Source organism: Telmatherina bonti, assembly GCF_933228915.1.
Source record: "Telmatherina bonti genome assembly, chromosome: 20".
Taxonomy (NCBI): Eukaryota; Metazoa; Chordata; class Actinopteri; order Atheriniformes; family Telmatherinidae; genus Telmatherina; species Telmatherina bonti.
In genome coordinates, this window is record NC_136618.1 from 18,478,456 (window position 1) to 18,503,115 (window position 24,660).

The 24,660-nt window shown below is 38.6% G+C and overlaps 1 protein-coding gene across 2 annotated transcripts in view; it reads left to right on the forward strand.

Annotated features, from left to right (window-relative positions):
* Window positions 1-18,877, forward strand: part of plod2 (procollagen-lysine, 2-oxoglutarate 5-dioxygenase 2) — a 33,917-nt gene extending 15,040 nt beyond the window's left edge. The window contains exons 4-20 of one of the 2 annotated variants that reach the window (XM_079260141.1): window positions 169-332; window positions 3,118-3,230; window positions 3,320-3,383; window positions 3,551-3,648; window positions 5,494-5,595; window positions 7,401-7,526; window positions 7,617-7,738; window positions 9,700-9,804; window positions 10,622-10,747; window positions 11,367-11,508; window positions 12,203-12,265; window positions 13,365-13,478; window positions 13,817-13,882; window positions 14,090-14,194; window positions 15,788-15,934; window positions 17,848-17,973; window positions 18,102-18,877. In XM_079260141.1, the coding sequence (XP_079116267.1) occupies window positions 169-332; window positions 3,118-3,230; window positions 3,320-3,383; window positions 3,551-3,648; window positions 5,494-5,595; window positions 7,401-7,526; window positions 7,617-7,738; window positions 9,700-9,804; window positions 10,622-10,747; window positions 11,367-11,508; window positions 12,203-12,265; window positions 13,365-13,478; window positions 13,817-13,882; window positions 14,090-14,194; window positions 15,788-15,934; window positions 17,848-17,973; window positions 18,102-18,257 (1,939 nt within the window). In that variant the 3' untranslated portion in view covers window positions 18,258-18,877. The remainder of the gene's footprint in view (window positions 1-168; window positions 333-3,117; window positions 3,231-3,319; window positions 3,384-3,550; window positions 3,649-5,493; window positions 5,596-7,400; window positions 7,527-7,616; window positions 7,739-9,699; window positions 9,805-10,621; window positions 10,748-11,366; window positions 11,509-12,202; window positions 12,266-13,364; window positions 13,479-13,816; window positions 13,883-14,089; window positions 14,195-15,787; window positions 15,935-17,847; window positions 17,974-18,101) is intronic. The other variant, XM_079260142.1, reaches the window with a different exon arrangement.
* Window positions 18,878-24,660: the final 5,783 nt, after the last annotated feature.

Sequence of the window (24,660 nt, forward strand, 5' to 3'; positions counted from 1 at the left end):
GTGGAATGTCTATAGTTTACCTTTAGATTCCCATCTGTTGCAGGCAAGTAGAAACATGGGTTATGTGTCACTTCAACAATAAAACAAGCTGGGAAATAAAGACTGCTCCTTGAGGATAAAACAAAGATAACAATCTGTTGTTACTTCATCTTCACTCCTCCCTTTTAGCTATGATCTTATCTTCGCTGGCGGACCAGAAGAGATTCTCAGGAAATTCCAGCAGTCCAATCACAAAGTGCTCTTCGCAGCAGAGGGGCTTATATGGCCAGATAAGCGTCTCGCTGAGAAGTACCCATCAGTCCGCAGTGGCAAGCGCTACCTCAATTCTGGAGGTGAGAAAAGAAGCTCATCAACCTGAAATTAATCAGAACATGTTATCACACATGCCAACTTGGGGTATTTTTTTGTTAAATGTGGGTGTGTCATTCAAACTTAGTCATTTACTTTTAGCATTTCTTATTGATTGCCAAACACTTTGGTGTTGCACATTCAGCTGCCTCCGCAGTGAGTCTCTTGTCCCAAAAAATAAATTCTAACTCCTCAATCTCGAGCCCCAGGGGAATCCCCATTGTTCTCTACAAGCTCTGAGCTTGGCATACAGGCGCATAAACCACCCGCAGCACCATCTGCTGCAGGTTTGCATCACACAGAGAGAAAAATGAAGACAAAGGACCAAGTAAAGTCAGAGATGGTGGAGTTCCAGTCCAACCTGAGACTAAGAGATGCAATTGAATGCCACAAATAAATCCCAAAATGGAAAACTCTTTAATGGACAGTAGAATTCAATTTTTTGTTTAGTTAAATGAGGAAATAAGTTGTGATTATGTCCCAGTCACAGAGTGTCACACTTGTCAAGGACGCATCTTGCCTGTTGTTTTGTTCTTTGATTTTTTGTCTGCGCAGACACCATGTTGCGTCAAACTCACATGTAAATGTGATGGAAAGTCAAAGTAAAGTGATTTGGACTTTGGACTAAATATACCTGTGACCTACAGCTGAGTTATGTGTCACTATGTGCCTGCCCTGCACACTGACTGCAGCTACTTCCACTCCACCATGGCCGACCTAACCCAACAGGATATCAAGCATCAGCTTAGATATTTACCAGACTGACTAATGGTTAACTTTATAGTACAAAGCAAATCTGAAAACTAAATAATGATCTGTGATGCCACAGTTACTGCTGACATCTGTTTAAATGTCCCCCGTTGTGTTTACTGTATGTTTTGTGTCTAAATGTTTTATACTGGGGAAAATAATTGTCTGAATGACCTGGCTGTAAACCCATCCAACCCATCCAAGTTGTTCGGGAGTGCAGCGATTTACACATTCCGCTGTCAACCGTCAGACTTTTGAAGACATGCAGGCCCTATTGGAATTCAGTGGGCTGAGCAGCTGTGGGCCCTCAATGTTTTCAGTGTAATGGGTGGTGGAGCAACTTTCAGGAATGGCAACAGACTTGTGTTGGTTTTAAAATATAAAACCCCATGATTTTTATTACTATCTCATGGTTTAAAATGGACGTATATTTTCCCTGTAAACTTGCTCCGTGAGGTATTTCCTGTCCACAGTGCACAGGATGTGGGAGAAGCCCATTCATGTTAATATTAACTGCATACTTATAGTACATGTCTTTTTTTTTTTTAGCACTCACCCTCCCTGTGGTTACACTGACAGATATCCACTTCACTTGTGGAGATGTTTCAAAGTGTCTCGTAACATCAAGTACACATTAAGATGTTGAGCAAAAAGAAGTTTAGAATATGTGCAGACGCTTTCAACAAAGAATAACAATAAGTTCTCATGTTTAATCCACACGGCACAGCCAGCTGCATCCTGCCAGTTCTTCAGGACACTGAATTACTGCCTTCCTTGTGGTCATCAGTCTGGTCTGACCTCCCATAGTGGAGCCTAACTGTCTCAGGCTGATCATAGACTGTTTTTAGCAATCATTGTCATTGACATGACATGTGGATTTGTTTTGGGCCCCTCAATGTGCCACAGTTTGTATAAAATTGTAGGCTCTGTTTGTGTTCCTACTGCTACCGCCCAAGTGACCAGTGGAGAGAGTTTTATTGCCTTTGGACACGCACAACTGTGTCACAGAGAGTACAGTGTCTAGGGGATGGAATCAAGATATAAGGGTGGGGGGGTGGGGTTTGTGAGCGGCTGTGGCTGATTCTTTCAGCAGAGTAACCAAAAGGTCATTTACTCCAAAAACTAACAATACTTGAAACTAATTAGTCAAAGTTGCTGGAGGTTTAGCTCTTATAGCTTCAAAGTCTGGCAAAAAAAAAAAAAAAAGACTACAAACACATATTTTACAAAGCATACTCCTTTTTAATGTTCAGTGCCTCTGTTGAAACTTTTTAGTCATGGTGTTAAAGTGCAACATGGTGAGAAATGGAGGCTGTCTCTAAAGGATTGTGGAGAAAAAAAAGACAAAACAAAACAAAAATGATGTGCACTTTGTTGCATTTTCCCAGGGTATCATGAGATGGAGCAACTACCAACAATATAATTTGCATAAAATTCATGATTTCCTTTTTTATTTTTTTTTTCCTCCTTCCTGCCATTTAGATTATGTCATGTCTATCCGTTGACTTGTTTACAATGTCTGAGGCTTTTGTCAAATGATGGGATGCAAAACGCCGTGCACCAGCAACACAGCCAAACCCTGCAATCTGTTACTGTGGTCAGCGTCCTTGAGCTTGAGAGGGAGAAGGAAAAGAGAGAGACTTAGGGCCAGACTGGAACAGAGATTGCCATAAGAATGTACATTTAAAGAGTGTGTGAAATAGGAGAGTAGCTGCAGAAGTTCAGCTGAGATATGAGCTGGTTATAATGAACTGATTGCAGCTTTCTTACTGCTCTTCTCGCTATCTACAGACTGTGGGATTGGAACTTCCTGCCCATTTATTGTGTGCTTGGGGTTACTGCCAAAAGTCACACTTTGTTTAGAGCATTTAGCCTTCTTGGGGAAAATCTTTCAACCATGGTGCCAGCATACATAGTATAATTGTCACCAGCAGCCTGCCAGGGGTGTTCTACCCTGTAAACTAACCCTCACCCTATAGTTTACAACTCCATGTATGTCACACTGTTAATTACTTGCAGGTATAATTGGCTATGCCCCGTACATACACAGAATGGTTTCACAGTGGACTCTCCACGACAATGATGACGACCAGCTTTTCTACACTAAGATATACCTGGATCCGTTACAGCGAGTAAGTTTCTTGTGTCACTGGCAACATGTGATCTGAAAATGTATTTTGAAACAATGTCAAAGCAAAATTTCTATGTTAATGTCTTACAGGAAACTCTCAATATGACTCTGGACCACAAGTGCCAGGTTTTCCAAAACCTGAACGGGGCCGTCGGTGAGAAATCAAAAGAAATTATGGAATTCCATAATTTCCTTTCCAGCTAATGTGTATATTTTTAACTTGACTTGGCATAAGTGTACTGTCACCACTCCCACCCAGTGTGGTGAGTCGGTTTCCATTAGCTGGCCTGAAACATCTTGTGTTCCTCCTCATCTTGGCAGATGAAGTGCTGCTCAAATTTGGAACGGACAGAGTGAGAGTTAGAAACACAGTGTACGACTCCCTGCCTGTTGTTGTCCATGGCAACGGAAACACCAAAGTAAGTATGAAAGAATATCTGTGAATACAGCTGATGCAACTTTTTCCAACTATCACTTATAATAAATAGTACATTTTTGTTTATAAATACATATAATGCTTCAGTCTGTCGGGTATGCCAACACTTCCTGTATATCAGTGTCAGGAAGAGCTGGCTAAAATAATAAACCAAAACAAAACAAACAGGATGTTCGTACGTTACTGCTTTTGTTCTGTAGAATTTTTGTCTGGTTATCCTCTTTCCTGTAACTCCTCTTGTCTTGTTATTCTGCCAGCTGCATGTTTCTGGTCATGTCTGGTAATGAACCAAACCCACCAAACAGTTCAGTCATTCTTCCCAGAGGCTTAAACAGCTGAAGAAGTTTTAAATGGCAGATGAGCGAATTTGTGTCCTAGCAGTGGTTTCTACTGCTGGAGCTGCCTGACTGGGTGTCTGGCCTTTAGTTTATTATTATTTCCACTTTATCATGCCAAGTTCAGTCTGGTGACAAGCACATGATCACAGCGTTAACATCGGCAATAACAGATTGGTAAACAGCAGCAACCAGGAAATTATATGTTCCCACAAAATGTGTAACTTTAATGCACACTAAACACAGAGGAGCAATGGTTGTGATTACAATATGCTGACATTTCTGAGGGACGCAGCGAAGTGAAAGAATGATTGTGCACGATCGCCAAGTTTCAGAATTTACAACCCTGAGACTTTTAGTTTGGACTCCTGAGAGATTCTGTCCAGTCGTTCCATGTTCACACAGCAAAGCTGAATATTCACTGTGGTATCCCATGGCAGGATGCTGAAAACACACATTGAAAATGTTTTATGGTGTCGGTCAGAATTATGTGCATGCCTGACTTTTAAGCACAATATTGAAAATATCGTCAGATTGATCATTTTATGCAGTTGTCTTGAGGTGCCCCTGATTTTGGCTTTAAACTGAGTTTACAGACTCTGTGTGGAGCATTTTACTATTAAATGCCTGGTTAATCTCATTTCATTCATTCAATACTTTCATGACCAGATGCAACAAAGCATCCAGACTGCATGATGGAAGCGTGACTATGTTCCACTATGCGCTGTATCAACTTCCTTATGCTCTATATCATCTCCTAAAGACTTAGTCAGTTCCTAAAGTTCGAGCTTTGGTTTTCATTTAATCCCATTTCATTTCAGCACAGAAAATAATATGTCTGTGGCTTATAAATGAAATCTGATCAAGCATTAGATCTTCCTTTTTGTGCCTTTCTGCCAATTTCTGCTCAGTTTTTGGCTTTTTTGTATGAAGTCTTACTTTGTTGATTGCTAATGAGATTGTTGCCGTTTAAGCAACATTGCCAACTAAAAGCTATCGAAAACTCCATTTTGTTCCTTTTTTTCCTCCTTCACAATCAAACCTACACTCAGAGAGGTTTCATCTGACTGAGTTCCATCTCAGCACCATTTGTTAAATGCATCACACCAGAATCATGACCTTTAGAGGAGCTCTACTCTTTTATATTTGCATATATAATATTCTCAGTTTGTTGTTCCCAATATAAAAGAAAAACAAAACAGAAAACGCAAACATGAAATAATCAGACCATATTTAGCCCTTTTTCTCCAGTAGAAGTATCAGTTATTGGTTAATGAAAGGATGTAAACAGAGAATGAGGTAAATGTGTATGTAAGTCAGTGCCAGTCATTTCATACAGCATTAAAGTTATATTTCTTATTTTACTAAATGAAAGCTTTTGTGTTCTTTTCATCCAGTTATATCTATAAAAAGACTAAATTTGCACCATGGTTTTGATTTTTGAAAAACAAGTAATATATAATAACCTGCTCTGAATTTCTTTCCCTCTACAGATGTACTTGAACTACTTGGGTAACTATGTTCCCAATGCATGGAACTATGAACACGGATGCAGCCACTGTGATGACGATACTCTGGATTTTTCTCAGTTAAAAGTAGGTGATTCATATTTAGTCCTTTTCCATTTATTTGCCATCTCCGTTTCCACAGTCGCCATTTCAAAATTGTGACTGTGGAAAGTCTGTCTTTAGCTTGTAGACCTAGGAAAGGATGAAACATTGTCTGGTTTTCCAGCATGAGCTATCCATGTATCAGTGACTGTCTAGACAGTAGGAGGGGAAGCTAACTTAACGTATTTCAACAGATAAGCAGAACTGTTGGAGCTGCAAATGCTTTCCAACAATAATAGCTTCGTCCTTTTGGACCCTTTTAAAAGAGGAAAAGTGTGATGAGAGCAACTCGATGGGGAAAAGGAAGCACTGTGTGGCTGCGGTGCAGGATATGGCTTCTGAGGTTTTCAGAAGGGCTCATTTAAAGGGGTGTCACTGCTGACCAGTCCGCCTTTTAGTGGGCTTCTCAGTGTGGCTTTTATCCACAATAGTAAGTTATAGCGGTTACACTGAAAATTTGTCACGGAGTTCAGCCAAGGCTGAAAACGTATAGACACCAAGAATGGCTGGCACTAGGAAATGCATCCAGTTGTGTGGTTGCATCTGTCATGCTACCAAACTCCTTCCCTCACTGCGGGCTGAGCACTGAAGCCAAGACAGTTAATCTTTGTTATTGGTGTTTTCTTAAAAAAAAAAAAAAAAAAAAATAAAAAAGTGCAACAAAATCTGTCCTCACAGCTCAAAGATGCTGATTTTTACTTTGTAATCCTACAAGTTCTTTAAATAAACATGCTTTCATCATTTAACAGGAGGTGATTCAGTACAAACCTAGCATAGAAGGTATTGCTTTGACCTTTCAATACAGAAAAAACAGCTTCTTACAATGATAAAGAGTAAGTTAGAGAGAAAAAAAAAAAGTCATTCCACTGTGTCCCTGTGTTTGTTTTAGACTTTTGGAAGATTGGATCATGTGAAAACACTGGTCAGACTGTGTCCAGTTTTTTTTTTTTTTTTTTTTTTTTTTGTGTGTGTGTGTGGATAAACTCAGTTCACAGGCAGTCCCCTGTGACTCCCTATGTATGCTGGTTCTGAGCTTAGGCCTCACAAAAACCTTATATGAGTTGCACCAAAGACCAGCATCATGCCAGCCACACAACATCATTGTCTACTGTAGCTTTTTTTCCCATGTGGGTGTCTTTTCTTTCAGTCATAAACATTTTAGTTGAACTTTTGTTGCTGCTTTCATTGCTATTTAATTTGTCTGTCAACTGTCTTGGTGTGATGATTTAGGCTTGCATTGGCTTGATTCTTTAGATTCCCTTCCTGTGCCCAAAATGTCATTGTGGAACTCGCAAATTAGATGCTTCTGCTCGGATTGCTTTTCATCCCTTGCCCAGACTTTTGCTGTGAACTGGTCAACAGACTCAGGAGTCCAGACTGGGATGTGTGGCTTGGAGCTGAGTGTCATGGGAAAGTCTTTGCTCCTCTCTGTCTCGTCCTTTAGTTCCCTGCATATCATCTTTGTTCCAGCTGGTTCTTTTATGTATTTACCATCACATGCTGGCCTGGCCTGGAAGGGCAAGAGATGGCCTATAATATAATGAATAATTTCTTTTTGATTACATGTGTAAATGCCATGATGTCTGTACTTGTAGAAAAAAAAAACTGGATCACAGTTAAGTTGGTTAAATAAAAGCAAGTTTATATTAAAGTCATCTGCAGGAGCTTCATTTGTTATTTTTCTCAGAAGGAAAATGTAAACATGATCATGATTTATGTTAAATGATGCTGAATTACTGAGACTGGTTGTTTAAAGAAGAACTGATTTATCTTCTCTCTAATCTAAACAGGAGTATCCAAATGTACTAGTCGGAGTGTTCATCGAGCAGCCAACTCCATTTCTACCTGAATTCTTCCAACGGCTGCTTAATCTGGACTATCCCAAAGATAAACTTAAAGTTTTTGTCCACAACAATGTAAGTGTTGGCAGCTGCTCTCAGGTTGTCTTTTAGATCACTGCAATACATAGCTGTTCCTAATTTACTGATACTGTCTCCCACATTCAGGAGGTATACCACGAGAAGCACATTGAAAAGTTCTGGGAGGAGAACAAGAATGTGTTCAGCAGTTTCAAGGTTGTGGGACCTGAAGAAAATCTGAGCCAAGGAGAGGCCAGGAACATGGGAATGTATGTATTCTTATTTTAATGCAATTCAATTCAGCTTTATTTGTATAGCGCCACTTCACAACAATGTTGTCACAGGGGACTTTACGTACACAAATCAACATACACATCATTTCAAGCCAATTCATACATATCCTATAATACAAACCAACTGTTTATTAAAATCATGATCTGGCATCAAATTATGACTTCGATCCAATCCCCCATCCTCAGCATGCACAAGGCGACAGTGGGAAGGAAAAAAACTCCCCTTTAACAGGAAGAAAACCTCCGGCAGAACCCGGCTCAGGGAGGGCAGCCATCTGCCTCGACTGGTTGGGGTGGAGAGAACAGGAAAGAGAGATCAACATGTACAATTGCATTTATTCAGGATGATGTGTGGAAAAAGGAGAAATAAGTTAGAGACGGCAATATTGACATATATTTATACATTAATACATTAGAGAAATAGAGCAAGGTACTTCTCAGTGCATCAGGTGACGTCCCCATTGGTCCATAAGTCATGGATGGGTAGACTAGACTAGACTATGGTTAGAATTTTAATCATCAAACAGGGGGGTTTAAAGAACAAACTTGATCAAATTGGGTATATGGTGTGTTGGTACAAACCAACTGTAAGGTATTAGTTGGCAGAGTTGTTGCAACAAACAAAACCAAAGAGGCTGAGCACGTCACGTTAATGTTGGTAGGTGAGAAGGTCCGTGTTTGTATGTAGCAATACGTTAAAAGTCAAAGGTGCATCTGATTGTGCATAGTTTGCACTTAAAACAGCACCTAAAACTTCAACTTGGTGGGAAACCTGCTGCTTGGATATTGTTTTACTCGTAAACTTTTTTATGATTGATGGAGCTTGGGAAGATCAATATCCCTCAGTTGCAGTTTTTCCTCTATCTTGCTCTCTCTGACTGAAGGGTTGCCTCATGTCTGTTGGCTGCGTGGATAGTCTGTAGACTCACATGCCCTCTCAGCTTTTCTGTGTGGCACAAGCTGCTCAAAATAATGGGTTTAATGGTGCAGTGCTGCTGAAAGGACCGCAAGGCATCATCTATGAGATGCCATTTAAAGGACAGCATGCCTGAAAGCACTGGTCTGGACAGCCGTAGAATGATGAATGCTGCGTTCTCACCAAAAGGGAATTTCACCAGATTGTACATTGAAGCAGCTGCTAGGTGTGAAGCAGGTTCCACTCTAGACAGTAGGGGTGTGACGATATGCTTTTGTCCCAATTCGATTTGATTCAGATTTTTTGGTTGCCGATTCGATTTAAATTGTGATTTAAATTGCAATTCTCCGATATTGCTGATTTTTGTAGATTAAAAACAAAACAAAAAAATGTATAAACATTTTTTTTTGCTCTTTATTTTTCTTCATTTCAATTCAGAAATTCCCAGCAGTCTTTGGGCGAAAGGCAGTGTACAGCCTGGACAGCTCGGCAGTCCATCGCAGTATCACAATACCAACAAACTTCAAATTTGACATATAGATACATATTAAACTTCCAGTTACTTGAGACCGTAGACCTGCAGTTGTAACATTACTTCTGTTATTTTTTCATCCTTAATATCTTCAGCACTAGTACCTGAAACTGAACACTGGTTGGCTGCAGATAGCACTGGGATAAATTCTGTAAGATTGTGCATTGTGGTCAGATCATTATATACAATGGGTTTCTCTTATGTAGTGTAATTGTTAGAAACATCAAAGATGTATGGGTGTTTTTGTTAACAGAGCAGACCATAGCTTCTTCAGCATTTTCTACATCATGTCTGTTGTATATTTGTTTTCTCCTTAGTCTCGTAGCCTGCCATGTCCCCTAACCTAATACCTTACCCTCATATTGTAGCTCCTTACAAATGGCTACCTCAACAAAAAATTGAATGACATCTACAGCTACATTTTATGGTAATAAATTAGAACTTCAGGAGTGTGATTGTTTTGTGTTTTTTATGTTTTTGTTTCACCAGGGATCTTTGTCGTAAGGATGCCGCCTGCGACTACTACTTCAGCATAGATTCAGATGTCATGATCACCAACAGACAGACCGTGAAGCTCCTCATCGAGCAAAACAGGTAATGGCACAGTAACTTAAATGGAGCTAGGCCACACTGAAGTCTGTTCAACAAGTCTCCTCAGTAGCTGTCGTGATCATTGAACCATTGAAGTTATCCCTCAAGTGGCAAAACCGCAGGAACATTACAGCTGAGTCAATTAAAGTTTTAAAATAAGCTGCTTTGGCTTCCTGTTTATGCCTGGCAGCATGGAAATACTGAAAGTCTGTCGCACTAACCCTGAAATGCCACTTAGCATTATACAAAAAACAAACATGCACACCCCCTTTTTTCTCCCCTCTGCAGCTCATAATTGTAAAGAAACGTTCCCATAAACTGGATGTCACTGCGGCTGTCGCAGTGGAACCGTGACCAACTGGAGGCATGCAAAGCAAAAGGCTTTCTAGAATATTTAAAGGCAGCATGACAATTCTCTGCTGGCACTAATGACGCAACAGGAAAAACCAAGGAAATTTACCATTATGGCATAGCAGTGCATTTAATTGCATGAACGCTAACCATCATTGGGAGTCACGTTAAAGTGTAACTGTGTATTTAATAAAAGAAAAGTGATTTTTTTTTTTTTAAAGATAGAAAAGATATGTATATACATCAAGCTGTTGTAATTATCTGAATTAAGTTCAGCATGACATATGAGTCTGGTTTGCATCTGTTACTGGCAGTGAGTGTATATTTCCAGCTAGAGCTTGATGTGAAGCAGTTTAATGGTTTCACCACTAAAAGAATCAGTTTAATAGGTGGTTGGCTGTCCAGGCTACCAGTTTTAACTGCTCTGACAAACACCATCTCTCCGCTCTGTCTCCCGCTTCCCCCACAGAAAAATAATTGGTCCCCTTGTCACTCGTCACAGCAAGCTGTGGTCCAACTTCTGGGGAGCCTTGAGTCTGGATGGTTATTATGCACGCTCTGAGGATTATGTTGACATTGTGCAAAGGAAACGTGTGTAAGTCACAAGTGTACACAAAGCAATATGTTTGCATTTTCTATGGTTCCCACACACCTGCATGCTAGTTTGGGATCTCTGTGTGTCTGCAGCTCTGAATAGATCTTGTCTCCTTGTTCCTTAACAGTTCTCACCCATGTTTTAGACACAAACAACATCAGCTGTCTGTATTTCAAGGGGTCATCCCAGAATGCGCATTTGAAGACTTGTTAAAGCTACAAACTACCTGACTGGTGATTTACTACTAAGTAATGAAGCCAAAGGCATGAAAATCACAGTAGTCAAGTTTAACACTTCATTCTGATTGTTCACAAAAAATTTTTTTAAATGGCATCCAGATGGTGCAGACCAACATTCTCCACCACAGCACAGTACACAGCAATCCCCATACCCACAATAATTGTCTGCTATGTCATTTTAACCAAAAATAAGCTTCTGAAAAACCACATCCTACCTTATATTACTATATAATTCTCCAACAAAGTCCTTAATAATTCCTTAATCTTAAATCATAAATAGTTGAAAATAAAATAAAAGGTTTGTAGAATTCCAAGAATTTTCACTTTGAAGGTTACAGTAAAACAAACACCCATTTGCCCTGTCTTCTTGTTGTTTCAAGGGGTGTGTGGAACATTCCTTACATGGCGCATGTATACCTCGTCAAGGGCAGTGTTTTAAGGAATGAACTCAAGGAAAGGAACTTCTTTGTTCTGGAGAAACTGGACCCAGATATGGCTTTGTGTAGAAATGCCAGAGAAATGGTAAGAAGGAACAAAAATCCTGATTCAGAATTTTGAAGCGTAGAAGTATTTCATCATTGTCTTTAGATGTGCATGCTTGTACAAAAGGCGTTGCACCAAGTATCAGTGCAGCTACTTGTAGTTTAAAAATGCAATAAATCTAACTCCTGACAAAAGTAAACAGCTCTCAACGGGAACCTAAAACAGGCAAGTATGTGTGTTTTACTGTGTCTTTGTCTGTCGTTGAGGCATGATCCTCCTCCATTCATAAATTCTCCATGGTGCATTAAAGTTCTCTGCTCCATTTGTTTCCCTGATTCTTCTCTTTCTTTCGCCTTCATCCTCACAACCTCAGCCATTTGCAAAGCCGGACTTGTGAGCTGATGAACTTTGTCCAGTTTTCTGTTTTCCTTTTCTTCTGTAAACTGTTCATTCAGCTGCGCCGTGTCACCTGCACTCAGCACTGAACAGCTTTTGTGCCTAATCCAAAATCAGGCTACTTTAGGATTTCTTGGCTTTTTTCCCCAGCATGCATTCCTCCCATATTAACCTACAAAAAAACATCAGCTTCAGAGGGAATCTTGCTCCTTTTTTCATGCCGCTCCTCCTGAGTTCTTATACATGTGACATGCATATTTTTAACTGTCACTGTGCCTGTTATTCTCATACAATATCAATGTTTTCCTGTTTACATGATGCTTTTCCTTTATTTTAGACGAGTCACAGAGAAAAAGACTCCCCTTCTCCGGAATCATTCCATATGCTCAGGCCCCCAAAGGTCTCAATTTACTTTGACTATTCTGTTTTCTGAAACATCCATTTCCAATGGGTTAGCACTCAGAAACTGATCTGAGTTTTGGCTAATTTTGGAGGTAGGCCCATTTTCACATGCAAAAGACTTGTACCTGATTTGATTTCTTGGCAGCGCCAAGTGAAATTCAAATGCTTTTTGATTAAAATCAAACATTTCATTTGCATACAAATGTGATGAGACAAATGTTGAGAAGCTTTCTATTTTGCTGCCTATGTCACAGAATGACTGGCAGCTCTTTGGAAATTGATGTTGATATTTGTTTGTGTTGAGATCACATTTACAAAGCAGATTTGCCCCAGCTAGTGCGAGAAATACCTGTCCTCTATACTGTTGTCACAACTGCTTCCAAGACAAGATCACTGAGGAGACAGAAGGCTGGAGAGTCAGTCCACATGCAAGTCCCCTGTCCTGATGCTTTACCCTGAAAAGCCACACACATGTAACCAGCTGCTCCTTCTGAACACACAGACTGATCTCAGACTAGGCTTCAACAACATTTCCTTTCACCAAAACATCTGGTTCAAATCACAGCTTGAACTGCATGATTTTACTTGATTACAATTTGGGAACTTCCACCGCAAAAGTGCAAAACCAGCACCGATTTATCATTTTTGCCACCTAACAAAGCCTAGTCTGATAGCGAGTCCAAGTCCACTCCCACACAGCACCTTCCCCATGCTTCACGTTAGAGTTAAATGCCTCGCTGTCCTTCTCTCCTTCCCTCATTGCCCTACCTTGTCCTGTTCCCAACCCAACAACACCCCTGCAGCCCTCTACTCCCCCAACCAATAAATAATCTCAGATTATTTATGTCATTTTTGTGTGTATGTGTTTTACTATATCTTTTTCGTATTGTTACAGATAATTGATTTCAGTGTATTAAAACACTCTGAAATCAATTCATGTCAGTGTTACCCACTTATGAGCATACCATGGTGTAGATTTTGCATGTGTTGTAGTTAAATAGATACGAGTCTGTGCGTGAGACATCAGAGGGTTTGCTTCATCTTATCAGCTCTCTGACTTGTATGAAACTGACAGAACTCTTTCCCATTTGCTGCAGGGAGTCTTCATGTACATAACTAATCGCCACGACTTTGGGAGGCTTATTTCCACAGCCAATTATAACATTTCTCATTACAACAATGACTTGTGGCAGATATTTGAAAACCCTGTGGTAAGTCATTACGATTTCAATTTTTTCTTCACACACAGAAATATCTTTATATTTTTGAACAACTCAGATGAATGGTAACAACCTGCAAACCTCTAAAGGTTATTAGCTACTAGGCTAAGAAATCTGAGACAAATGTGAACCCATGACTTAAGTGTGATAATAATAATAAGGCTCCGAACAGATGGGGCTGTTGCTTTTACTAAGCTGGGATATGCCCTCTTTAAATTGAGGGTGGCAGGGTGGGGAGGATTTGCTTTATCAGGTATGCAGGTCAGCAAACAGTCCAAAGGGGGTGAAAAAAAATAACCCACTAATCTTAAAATCTGTCTGTTTTGCAGGACTGGAAGGAGAAGTACATCCACCAAAATTACACACGGATTTTTACTGAGAACTACTTGGAGGAGGTTTGTGTTTATTTATGTGTGTGTGTGTGTGTCTGCATGTCCTCAAGGTGCAGACACATAGACTGAGAGATAGTAAAACATAGTGACATAATGTCGCAGGGAAAACCTAACATCTGGTTTTAACATTTCTGGGTATTACATTACTCCTGGTGAAGGTGTGATTCAAGTTTATTCTCAGCTGTCTCCTTATGTCTGTGTGTACTGCAGCCTTGCCCAGATGTGTTCTGGTTCCCAGTCCTCTCAGAGAAGGCCTGTGATGAAATGGTCGAAGAGATGGAGCACTATGGTTCCTGGTCAGGAGGAAGACATGAGGTCAGTAGTGTTGGTTCACCCTTCCTGAACATACTAAAAGAACATTCTTCGCTCTGGAGTTGCAGTACATTGCGTAATTTATTCCCTAATCTTTGTGTTGACATATTTTCATGAAACCAGGCTTGTATTGTCTTACAGGTAATATAATGCATGTAAATTGATGTTATTTTTATGCTTTTGGAATTATTTTGGTTTTAATTTAGAAAAAAAAACTTAACAACAAAGAAAAATGTGCATTGAATGTTGCCAGGAAAAAAAAAAAAGATTTGTGTGAATGCGATTTGTAGTTTAGCATTAGCATGCTAATATTGTGAACACTGCTAGCATGACTAAGAAAATCTTTGGATATGAGTGATAATGTGAGCTGCAACTTTCCTGCAGATAGGTTTTTATATCAATAAATTAAATTCTTCTCAGCCCCCAAGCTGTCTGCAATTTTTTCATTAAGCTTTACCTTGCAGCTAATCCAGTAAGAGCTTCCCTGCTGAATTATCCATACATTTTTTAGCATGCTAGATATTTGGTCAGTTTGGAACATGTCTTTGAAGCAACCGCACATAGCTGCTCTTCCAACATTGCTCAACATTCTTCAGTGATAAGCAACAAAGCTCCAGTTATTTCATGTACCTGAAAGTGTTAATGTTTTCAGAACCTACAGGCAGCTCCCTCTTGTTGTGTGTCTACAGTGAAGGCTAGGCTGTAGCTTGGCAGCTAACTAGCTTTTAAAGTTTGGGCCATCTTCACTAAGGAAGAGAGATTAATTAACACTATTGTATAGTCATATCAGCCTGTTTTATTTATTTACTGATGCACCCTTACTCTGTTCATGACTAATCACACATGCAGATCTGCTCTGATGTGTTCTTAACTAACTTATTGAAACTATGTAGTTAGAAAAATATGTTGGTGGTTTACGTTGTAATAAATATTCTTTTGCTTACCAAACTGAAATGAAGTGAAGGTACAGCCTACATTGTTTTGTTTCCTATGGTTGTTTAATCCATGTTTGCTGGAATTAAACAGTCCTAAATGCCAACTCTACTAAAATGAATGCCGCCTTGTGAAGTTCATGAAAGAAGTCTTGTCTTTGTTGTCACAAGGGGCTCAGTGAGCATTCACACTTACTTTCAAACTACCATTTAAATGTTAACCAGATGGATTCAGTGGGATACTCATATTTAGCTACAGTTTAATATAAATTCATACAGACATTTGAATAGTATATAGACTACGTAAACAAACAAGATGTTACCTCTATCTCATGTCCAGAATTTAAATAAAATGAGGTCATGATGAGGCACTTATTTTTATGACTTCAGTTGTCTGTTTTATAGATTTTAAAATTGGTCATTTAATGTCTTTCTAAGTTGGTTTGCAGGAATACATGCTTACAGATATTTAAACTGTTTGGGGAAAGAATGTGGTGAATGAGTCATTTAACCTCATGCAGACAAACAGTTGCGGTTTTAAAGAAACATCATCATTGTCATAATCACACTGAAAGTCGTGGTAATACACTTTGAGAACATTGAAATTCTGGGTCATTTGTTCCGTTGTTAATCATGCTGCTTTATTTTCTCCTCTTTTTCTCAGGACCAAAGAATTGCTGGAGGTTATGAGACGGTGCCGACTGATGATATACATATGAAGCAAATTGGGTTTGATAAAGAGTGGCTACACTTCATCCGAGAGTTCATATCACCTGTCACCTTAAAGGTTTTCTCTGGCTATTACACAAAGGTTAGTGAAATCTGGTGGCGACCTATAGGAAAGCTTAGCAGGAATCCCTTCTGCTGTTTACCTGAGAGAAACAAAGTTCAGTCTTTTTGACCTCTTTTACTTGTACAGTGCTATGACAGAGTGTAAGTTTTAAGTTTATGCTAATCATGGCCAAGAGTACGCACGATAATAATGTTACCATAATACTAATACCAAAATTGAAAAAGAAATAATTTTATTGTTATTTTTGTCTTCTAAATTACTATAAAAAGGAAGTAAATAAATATATTTTTGTTTGTAATGAAAAACAGGAATAATTTGATTTTATTAGCTGATATGAAATCACAATGTTTTTCATAATTTAGCAATGCTGTGGTGGAATTCCGGGCTGATAGTTGATGTTATTGTCCCAGTCTGTAATGCAATAGAAACAATCAAGTATGGCTTAGGAAGAATAATTTAGCAATTCCTAAGTATTTTAGCTTTTTCACATCTTCCTGACACTATGTTTTCCAATAAATTTAATTCCAAGCTCATAGGTTTGAGGGGAAAATCAGTGTGATACAATACATAAATATAAACCATCAGTGTATCATTCCTTGGTCTGAGTAAATAATCAATTCTGATTGGCTGAAGGATTTCTAGTCAAATTGCCTGATTGTTTTAAATTATTATTAACTCAAATGCTAGTTGGTAACCGTGGCGATAGAAACTCAGAACATAGTACAGCTGTGGGTTGACTATTAGACGCCGAGCTGAGAACAAGGCAGATCATGTTTCTGTCAGGGCATCGCTGTGAGAGCAGCCCACAGCCTTATTGGGTTCCATCAGTGCAGGAGCGATGAGAACGGAGCATCATTTTGTCGTCCCGCACTGCCCCAACCAGCAGTGGTTGGAATCCTAAACGTTAAATCTTCGTCTTTTCATGATTTCCATGATTTCACCATCATGGGCATGCCAGTATCTCTATCAAATCTCCCCATCGACAGCAATGTTGTATTTAGCTTTAACTAGTTCTTTACCTGCCTTTCTGTCCTGCTTAGTTTACTTACTTACATGTTTCCTACAGAGTGAATAGTGAATAGAGTGGATAATATTTATAAAAGAGATGCAGGATAGACCTACTTGTCTGATACACATTAAATGATCAAAGTAAATGATGAATTATAGTTCCTACAATAAAAACGATTTAGGAAACCATCAGTTTACTTTGATTCTTTGAAACAAAATTTCACATAATCCTCTGGACACACACATGCAGTAAGAGGAGCACTGACCTCTGAAATGATATTTTATGTCACGTAACATAAAATTAACCAATCATCTTATGTCCCTCCACTGATTTGTCCAAATGAAACAGCTGTGGCAAACCAAGCTGCAGGTTCTGTTGCCAAAGCTGGTTACCATGGCATTTCGTCACAACAAATAATGTAAAATAGTTCACACGGTTGCTTCTTGTGAAAAACTTAATTTCTAATGGTAAAAAACAGCATAATTGTAGTAATAACGGATTTAATATTTCTTTCATAAGTGACCTTGGTATAAGCAGGATAATCCCCTTCGAGGTGTCCATTATAAGGAATGAATGGACTTTGTAGAAGCAACCGTCCTCCAGTTCACGTCAGACAGCTCACGCCTCCGCATTGTCTATTAATTTCTGATAATGGACGCCTCATGAGGCCTTGTCCTTTACTTATTTGCTGATAGTGATAGTATAAGGATGTTTGGATAACATTCTGTATTTGTGTATCCCTAAATGTTATCATTTGTGTAAGAGATATTTATCTCCTTGATTGACATGATTATTGTCAATACTTTTATATCACTACAGCCCTCAGTAGTGGATTTTCTTGTCTAGCTATTGAGTCATTTCAGATAATATACACTCGTTACAGTGGACATAATTACCGGTAATTTCTATTCCTTTACTGCAGGGTTACTCAATAATGAACTTCGTTGTGAAATATACTCCTGAAAGGCAAGCATACTTGAGGCCTCACCATGACTCTTCTACCTTCACCATCAATATTGCTCTTAATAATAAAGGCATAGATTTTCAGGTAAGTAAGCATACCAAAGGAAGAAATTCACCATTTTTTGTTTTTCTATTAGAATAATTCAGAATCAGCCATCCAGCTCTAAAAATAAACAACACCGTTCTTCTGCTTTGTCTGTGTCAAATCGATAGGGTGGAGGTTGCCGCTTCCACAGGTATAACTGCTCCATAGAGTCGCCAAGAAAAGGCTGGAGCTTCATGCATCCAGGACGGCTGACTCATCTTCATGAAGGCCTACCAACCACAAACGGCACCCGGTACATTGCAGTGTCCTTCATCGATCCCTGAACCATTTGCTTATACTGTAAGCTTTTTTGTTTGCTTGTTTTTTCTTTTGTTTTTATATGACGTTTCGTGCACCAGATGTCTCTCAGATGCAATCTTTGTTTTTGGGGGGTGTTTTTTTTTAGTTTTTTTTTTTTTAAAAAGCAAATGCTTTGAGAGGATTAAAGATTGCATTGGAAGAATCTCTGTCAAACAGAGTGTATGTGGAAAGAGACGTGACAAATGGAATTTACACACACAAAATAGGTGCTATCAGGGAACAGAGATTTTTAATTAAAGACTTTTATACCAAAAACTGACACCTTTCCAGGAATTGTGTGCTGTAGGTTACTATGACTTCCACAATGCCGATCTTACATTGTCATGGTTACTGTCATTCATACACACTGGTAGCTTTCTAGATAAGCAGCTGTACCATACAAGTGTGCAGATAGCTATTGGGTATCTTAACTGTGTTTCATATTTAATGTCACTGAAATGGAAAGATTACTACTGGTGCTTACAGACTTCTCATGTTTCTGCATTCAAGGTTTGTGTCTTTGTTTGCTGGAGTGTACTTTTTGTGAGATTTTTCTACCCTGACACAGCTCATTTGAGATTTTTTACCAAATGAAACTTTGAGTTTTGCCCATTGAGAAATCTATTTTTGTAATTTTGCAAAACTAAAAAAAGAAGACAGCAGAATTAAGTGTGAATTCTGTGTGAATCATGTTCAGCATCATTCATTTATTTCAGTGAAAAATAAAACCCCCCAAACTTGTTGTTTTTTTATGGTGGTTCTGAGTGGATTTCAACACTCAACAAATAGACTTATTTAATTTATTGTCAAGATGTAATAAAATTCTCTTAAAATACATGCTCTCTATGTGTCGTTCTCATTATTATCTCCAAAATCAATGAGTAATGTCCCATTTCTCTAAACGGATTCAGTTTTCTGCAGATCCCTCTGACAGATGTGGAACAATATGCTGATGTCATCGCCTCTATAGACAGACTTTTTATTGTATTATCACTCTGTCAGTTCATGTCCCAAGTCTGAACAAGTCACATGTAGAATCAATCAGGGCTGTTAACTGCTCTGCTGCAGGGGAGAAGCACGGCCATGTTTTCAGGTGTGGTGTGATGATGAACATCGGTGCAAATGTAGTTCAGTGTACCTCAGGGGCTGTGTGTAAACATGTACATGTAACCTAATGAAAGCTGCACAGATGGGGCTTGTAAGACTGATGCAGGAACAGAGAAGGAACATATGGAATGTACGTAAATACTGTCGTCTTTCAGAGAAGCAATGTCAGTGCTCTTTTTATGTTTATATCTTGACTGTTGTTTCACTTAGTAGATATGAATCATAATAAACTGTTGAGAAGTAGACAAGAGAATATTCACTATTCACCTATTCACCAGTACTTCATTTATGCAACATCTTAAGCCCTGCCACCCTATCAGATCTCATTAGTTTTTAGCACCTGTAGCCTCTTGAGGGTTCCCTCCAGCCCTGAGGGGCATGTTTTCACCCTACATGGTCTATTCCCTGACTAGGCGCACATTTCTGCTCCTTGTAAACCAAGACGAAGGCTGAATGTCTAAGTAGCTGTTATAAAGCAGCAATGATGACGCGGGGGGGGGATTTAGGTCAGTGTGGGGGGAAACTCGCTGCTGCTGAAAGAGCCCTTTGTGACCATCAATTTCCCTGAACTGCCTTGTGTCCATACCCTCTGAAAGGTGACATTGATCCCAACCAGGCATGCAGGAAAACCTTCATGCCTACCTAACTAGGAGATTCTCTGAGGAATCTACTAATCATAAGGCAGAAATGGCCAAAAATGTTCTAAGCCTAATTTTTTTTAAACAGTTTAGGAGGTGAGGTAGACTGGGTATTTGACATTTAAAGGCAGGTTGTTTGAGGTCTTGCAGGTTTTAACGCAGTGAGTATCCATGCTCAGGGTAAATGGTTCTACGAATGGGAAATGAGATCTTATACCAAAGTAAATTCAAGTACGCCACAAAGTGCAGGGTGCCCAGTGAAAAACAGTGATTTAACAATTACAGATCGTACACTCTGGTCCTGACTAAACAACAGATTTAAATTGAGTGTTTTAAAACTAAAGTGTCTTAGGCCCACCTATGTGTGGTCCCAGCTGGTGCTCATGGCCTTGAAGCCATATTGCATTTAAAAAGGGTTTACAGTTATTTTTGTCTGCAGCTGGTTTACAGAGTTACTACTCACCACTTGGAACATTAAGAAAAGTAAAAGCAAACTTTAATCCATGAATGTCAGCCATGTTACCTGTGTGCGTCAAGACATTAGAAGGCGTTAAAGTTCATTCTTCAAGTTTATGTGAACTTTTCTCCTGGTGCCACACTGGTTTTTATAGTCTTACCTACTTTTGTTACATGTTCTGTGATGCATTTCATTAAGACTTATTGACATTTTACTGCTTAACTTGAACAACAGAAAGGACAATATCTAGTCCTCATCAGAAGCAAATAATGGCACAATAGTCTGAAATAATAAAAGTAGTTTTCAATTTTCAAATTACTGAGCATCCTCTATCTACAAAAAAAAGGGATAGGTTGCACTTTTTTAACCTTTAAGGAAACCTTTGGATTTCTGCTATGTATTTTTAGCAATAAGGCCTTTTATGTGGAGCTAAATTTAAGGTAATATAAACAGCTTTCACAGCCACCCACTGCAACAATGGCACACACAAATTTGTCATTTTTAGCTCCAGATTTTGTTGGTTTGGGAACTTCCATTTGAACCCAAGTCTCAGTAATACGTCCAGTCAGCTCAGCAGCCACACCCTCAAGCCTCCACAGGCTTTCCTTTAACCTCTTAAATTGGAAAACACACACTTTTTTGGACAGTTCCACAAAACACCATTAAACTCTTATAATTACTTTTATAATTAGTTATTGTTTGCTTATGTCCACAAAAAGCTGATAAATTTGTTACAATAAGCATAAAATAACAACAGTTTTACAAACTGCTTTGACATTGTTTTCCAAGGTTTGTCAAGTTTCTTATAAGTATTACGTTTGTCTCCAATCATCTAACAGAACTGTCTTAAGTAGTTAAATCTTTGAAAAAACAATTTTTAAATTAGCTATTTTCTCAGAAATAATCACCAGTATGGAACGTCAAGTAGTTTTTTCCCCCTTTTTTTTTTTTTTTTTTTTTTTTTTATAAGTAATGCACGATAAGTTAAGTGTGTGTGTGTGGGTGTGTAAGACTTGCTGCATGGTAAACTCTATAAACTATAAATTTCTCTGACTTGGTTTAGGGAAGAGACTGAAGGGGTGGGAGGGATCTGGGTTCAAGCACAGTGCAATTTTGAGTTAGTGGAAAAGTACCAGGATGGGGCACAGATCAAGTCAGGAAAGCTTCTGTAGGCTATGACTGTTCATTGGAGTCTAAATGTGTTGGGTGAAGTAATCTTCTTTTGTGTATAGATCAAAAAATTTAACATTTCTTGAACACTTTCAAGTTTAAACAACTGTGTGGAAATGTGTTTGAGAAGAATATTCTGCAACACAAGAAAATCTTCTCAACAAAACCTGCTCGTTCAGCAAAGCATTAGCAAGACACCTCTGGTGCATCTGGCCTTTTTTCAACATTGTTTTATTAATGCGAATACCGGGTCATGAGCATATTGTCGGACAATTCACTCTCTAGGTGCAGCAGCAACAAACTAAACCAGTTATGAAAATAAAATAATCCCTCTCTATAATGGGACACACCTGATAATCTTTGTGTTGCAAGTCTATTTATGTTTATTTAGGAACTAATTCTTGCTTGATTGTCTGTTTTCCTGCTTCAGAAACACAAAGCTTAAGCAATAGCAGGCAAATCAGAAGTATTTCCATTTAACTCTATATTTTGAGTAAAACTCACAATATGATGTATATTTCCACTCGCCAAAGAGTGGGAACATTTTATTCCTTCATTTCAACATCATAAAACTGCTGATTCTGGCAGCAGCAGCTGCATCTTTAACACACTGTTAAAGCTTTACAGGACTCTAAAAAAAAGACCCTGAGAATCTAAGCACTTTGTGCAAAACCTCTGAATATTTGTTTGTGGTGTTCTTTAACATTAGGCTAACATCTGTCATTACATTAGACATACACACGCATGTAAATCCATGTCAGATGAGAAGAGGTGGGGATCACCATCCATATGATTTGACGAAAACAGCACAAATATCACAAACCTATCATAGGTCTTATCTTCCAGGTAATGAACTATATTCAATGCACATTACCAATTATAGCTGATTGTATGCTTTGAAAATATCAGCACACTCCCTTTTCCTGGCCAGACTGTTTACCATCTCAACGTAAACTGGGTGCACGTACCATTTAGCCAAATTACATAGCAATGCTCTGTAAAAACAATCAGCAGCCCCACACTCCCAGACAGATATTGATTTATGGAGAAGACAAAAGTGGAACAGAAGAAGGGTGGAGGATGGGGAGTTGTCAAAAGCCACAGGAGTTCCTAAGCAAAGAAAACTCTGAACGTGTCTTTTATGAGCTATTTTGGAGTCTTCTGAATGATCTTTCAGTGTGTTTAGTCTGCTTTTCCTCCTTCAATCGGTGCTTTGTAAGTTGAACTGCAGATGAAAGAATGGTAGTGTGGAGTATTCTGGAGTCAGGGTGCTCAAGTGTAAGATGAGGCTCCATGTCTTAGGTCAGTTTGAGTGCAAGAAAGAAGCAATGTCAGGTTGAGTTCAGACCCTTAGAGCCCCCCTGTGGGTACAAACCGTCATTTCTTAAGTGGATGTCAAACATTTTCAACTTTCAGTCCAGAGGCTGGTTATATTAATGGATTGGAGATTTTCCAACATGGGAATAAGTATACCGTACGATCTGAAGTTAAATGCAAAGATAAGAATAAAACCACATCCACACAAAAGTTTTTCTTTGTTTTTTTTAAATAAGGTAGTTTAAAGAGTATTACATGCTTCATTTGCTTGAGTCATTTGTTCTTCATCAATAATTGCAGCTAATTTCAACGCAAATATGAGAATAATTTGTGTACGCAAAATGAAAGACATTGCAAAGAAAAATATAATCTAGAACACAAAAGTAAAGTGCAGCCTCTTAACTATTTAAAATATTTGCTACAGAAACAACAAGAAAAATGATAACATCTCCCTACATGCAGACAGGCTTCATATTCCCTGGAAGACATTTGCTGCAGTGTTTGCTTGCCACCAGACTTCTTCTCTGCTAACGTGCAAAACCATTTCCTGGCTTTATCAAAAGGGTTAGTTTATTATTCTTGGCAGCGTGTGTTAGATGGCCGCTCACACTCGTCACATCTACAGTATGGTGGTGAGGCCAAAATACATGACAGTTTTATCATTTTCATTGGCTTCTTCAGTTGAATAAAGTTGTGGATTAATAATTGAATTTTGTTGGTGTTTTAGAACAACTTAAAAGGAACTATTAAAATATCTACAGTTTCAATATTGAAATCGAATTATGAAGTCTTTACCTAAGTATAAATGATGAAAAACATCAGACTCTAATGCGTGCAAAAGAGCCAAGGATGCAAACATGCAAACCTCCCTTTCAGATGTGGAGGATTTTTTATTTTGATATTGATAAGTTATCTTGAATTCATGCAATCATCATATCTGCTCAAAAGACAGCTTCTCTTTGTCTGGGTTTTGTCTTTGAGGTCTCACTGTGACCTGATTTGTAGTGTGGCACCGTTTCAGGACGAAGGCTAGATAGAGCTGAGATGCTCTGACACCTGTTTTACGTTGATAACGTGTCAGATAAAGAGCAGCTTGTCCTTGTTGACTTTGGAAAAGAATCCTTAGGCTGCTGCATACTTTCTATCCACTGTTTTATCCTTCTGACCACAAAACAGATTTTACTTCACATCTCATTGTGTCTTTATCAAAGAAATATTGCAAAACAGTCTTACAAGGATGTTAATTTCTGAGGTTGTGTTAGTCTTACCAAGCGTGAAAGCCAGAGTTCTACATTGAAACAAGTGTTTATATTTGCTTACAACATGTCCAAAGGCCCAGAATGGTCCTTAATCAGTATTTTCAGGGCAAATCAAAAAGGCAAAATCTTTGACCTCGTGGGGTTAACCCTTTCATGCATATTGGCCATATAGTGGACACCTATTTACAAGCTTTTTCTTGCATATTCACGAATGAGGATGGTATTTTGTAAATAAACTACTTAAGTGGATGTTAGTGAGTCATCCAAAAAGTTTCCACTCGCTAGAGAATAAATATATTATATAATTGCACATAATGTAATTATGCAATTTTGCCTTTGCGATAAATTTTAAAAGAAAAAGATACTGCTACATTTTATAGAAGATTTACAAAATATAAATATGATACAATATTTTATAAATATTTTCTAGAATACGTCA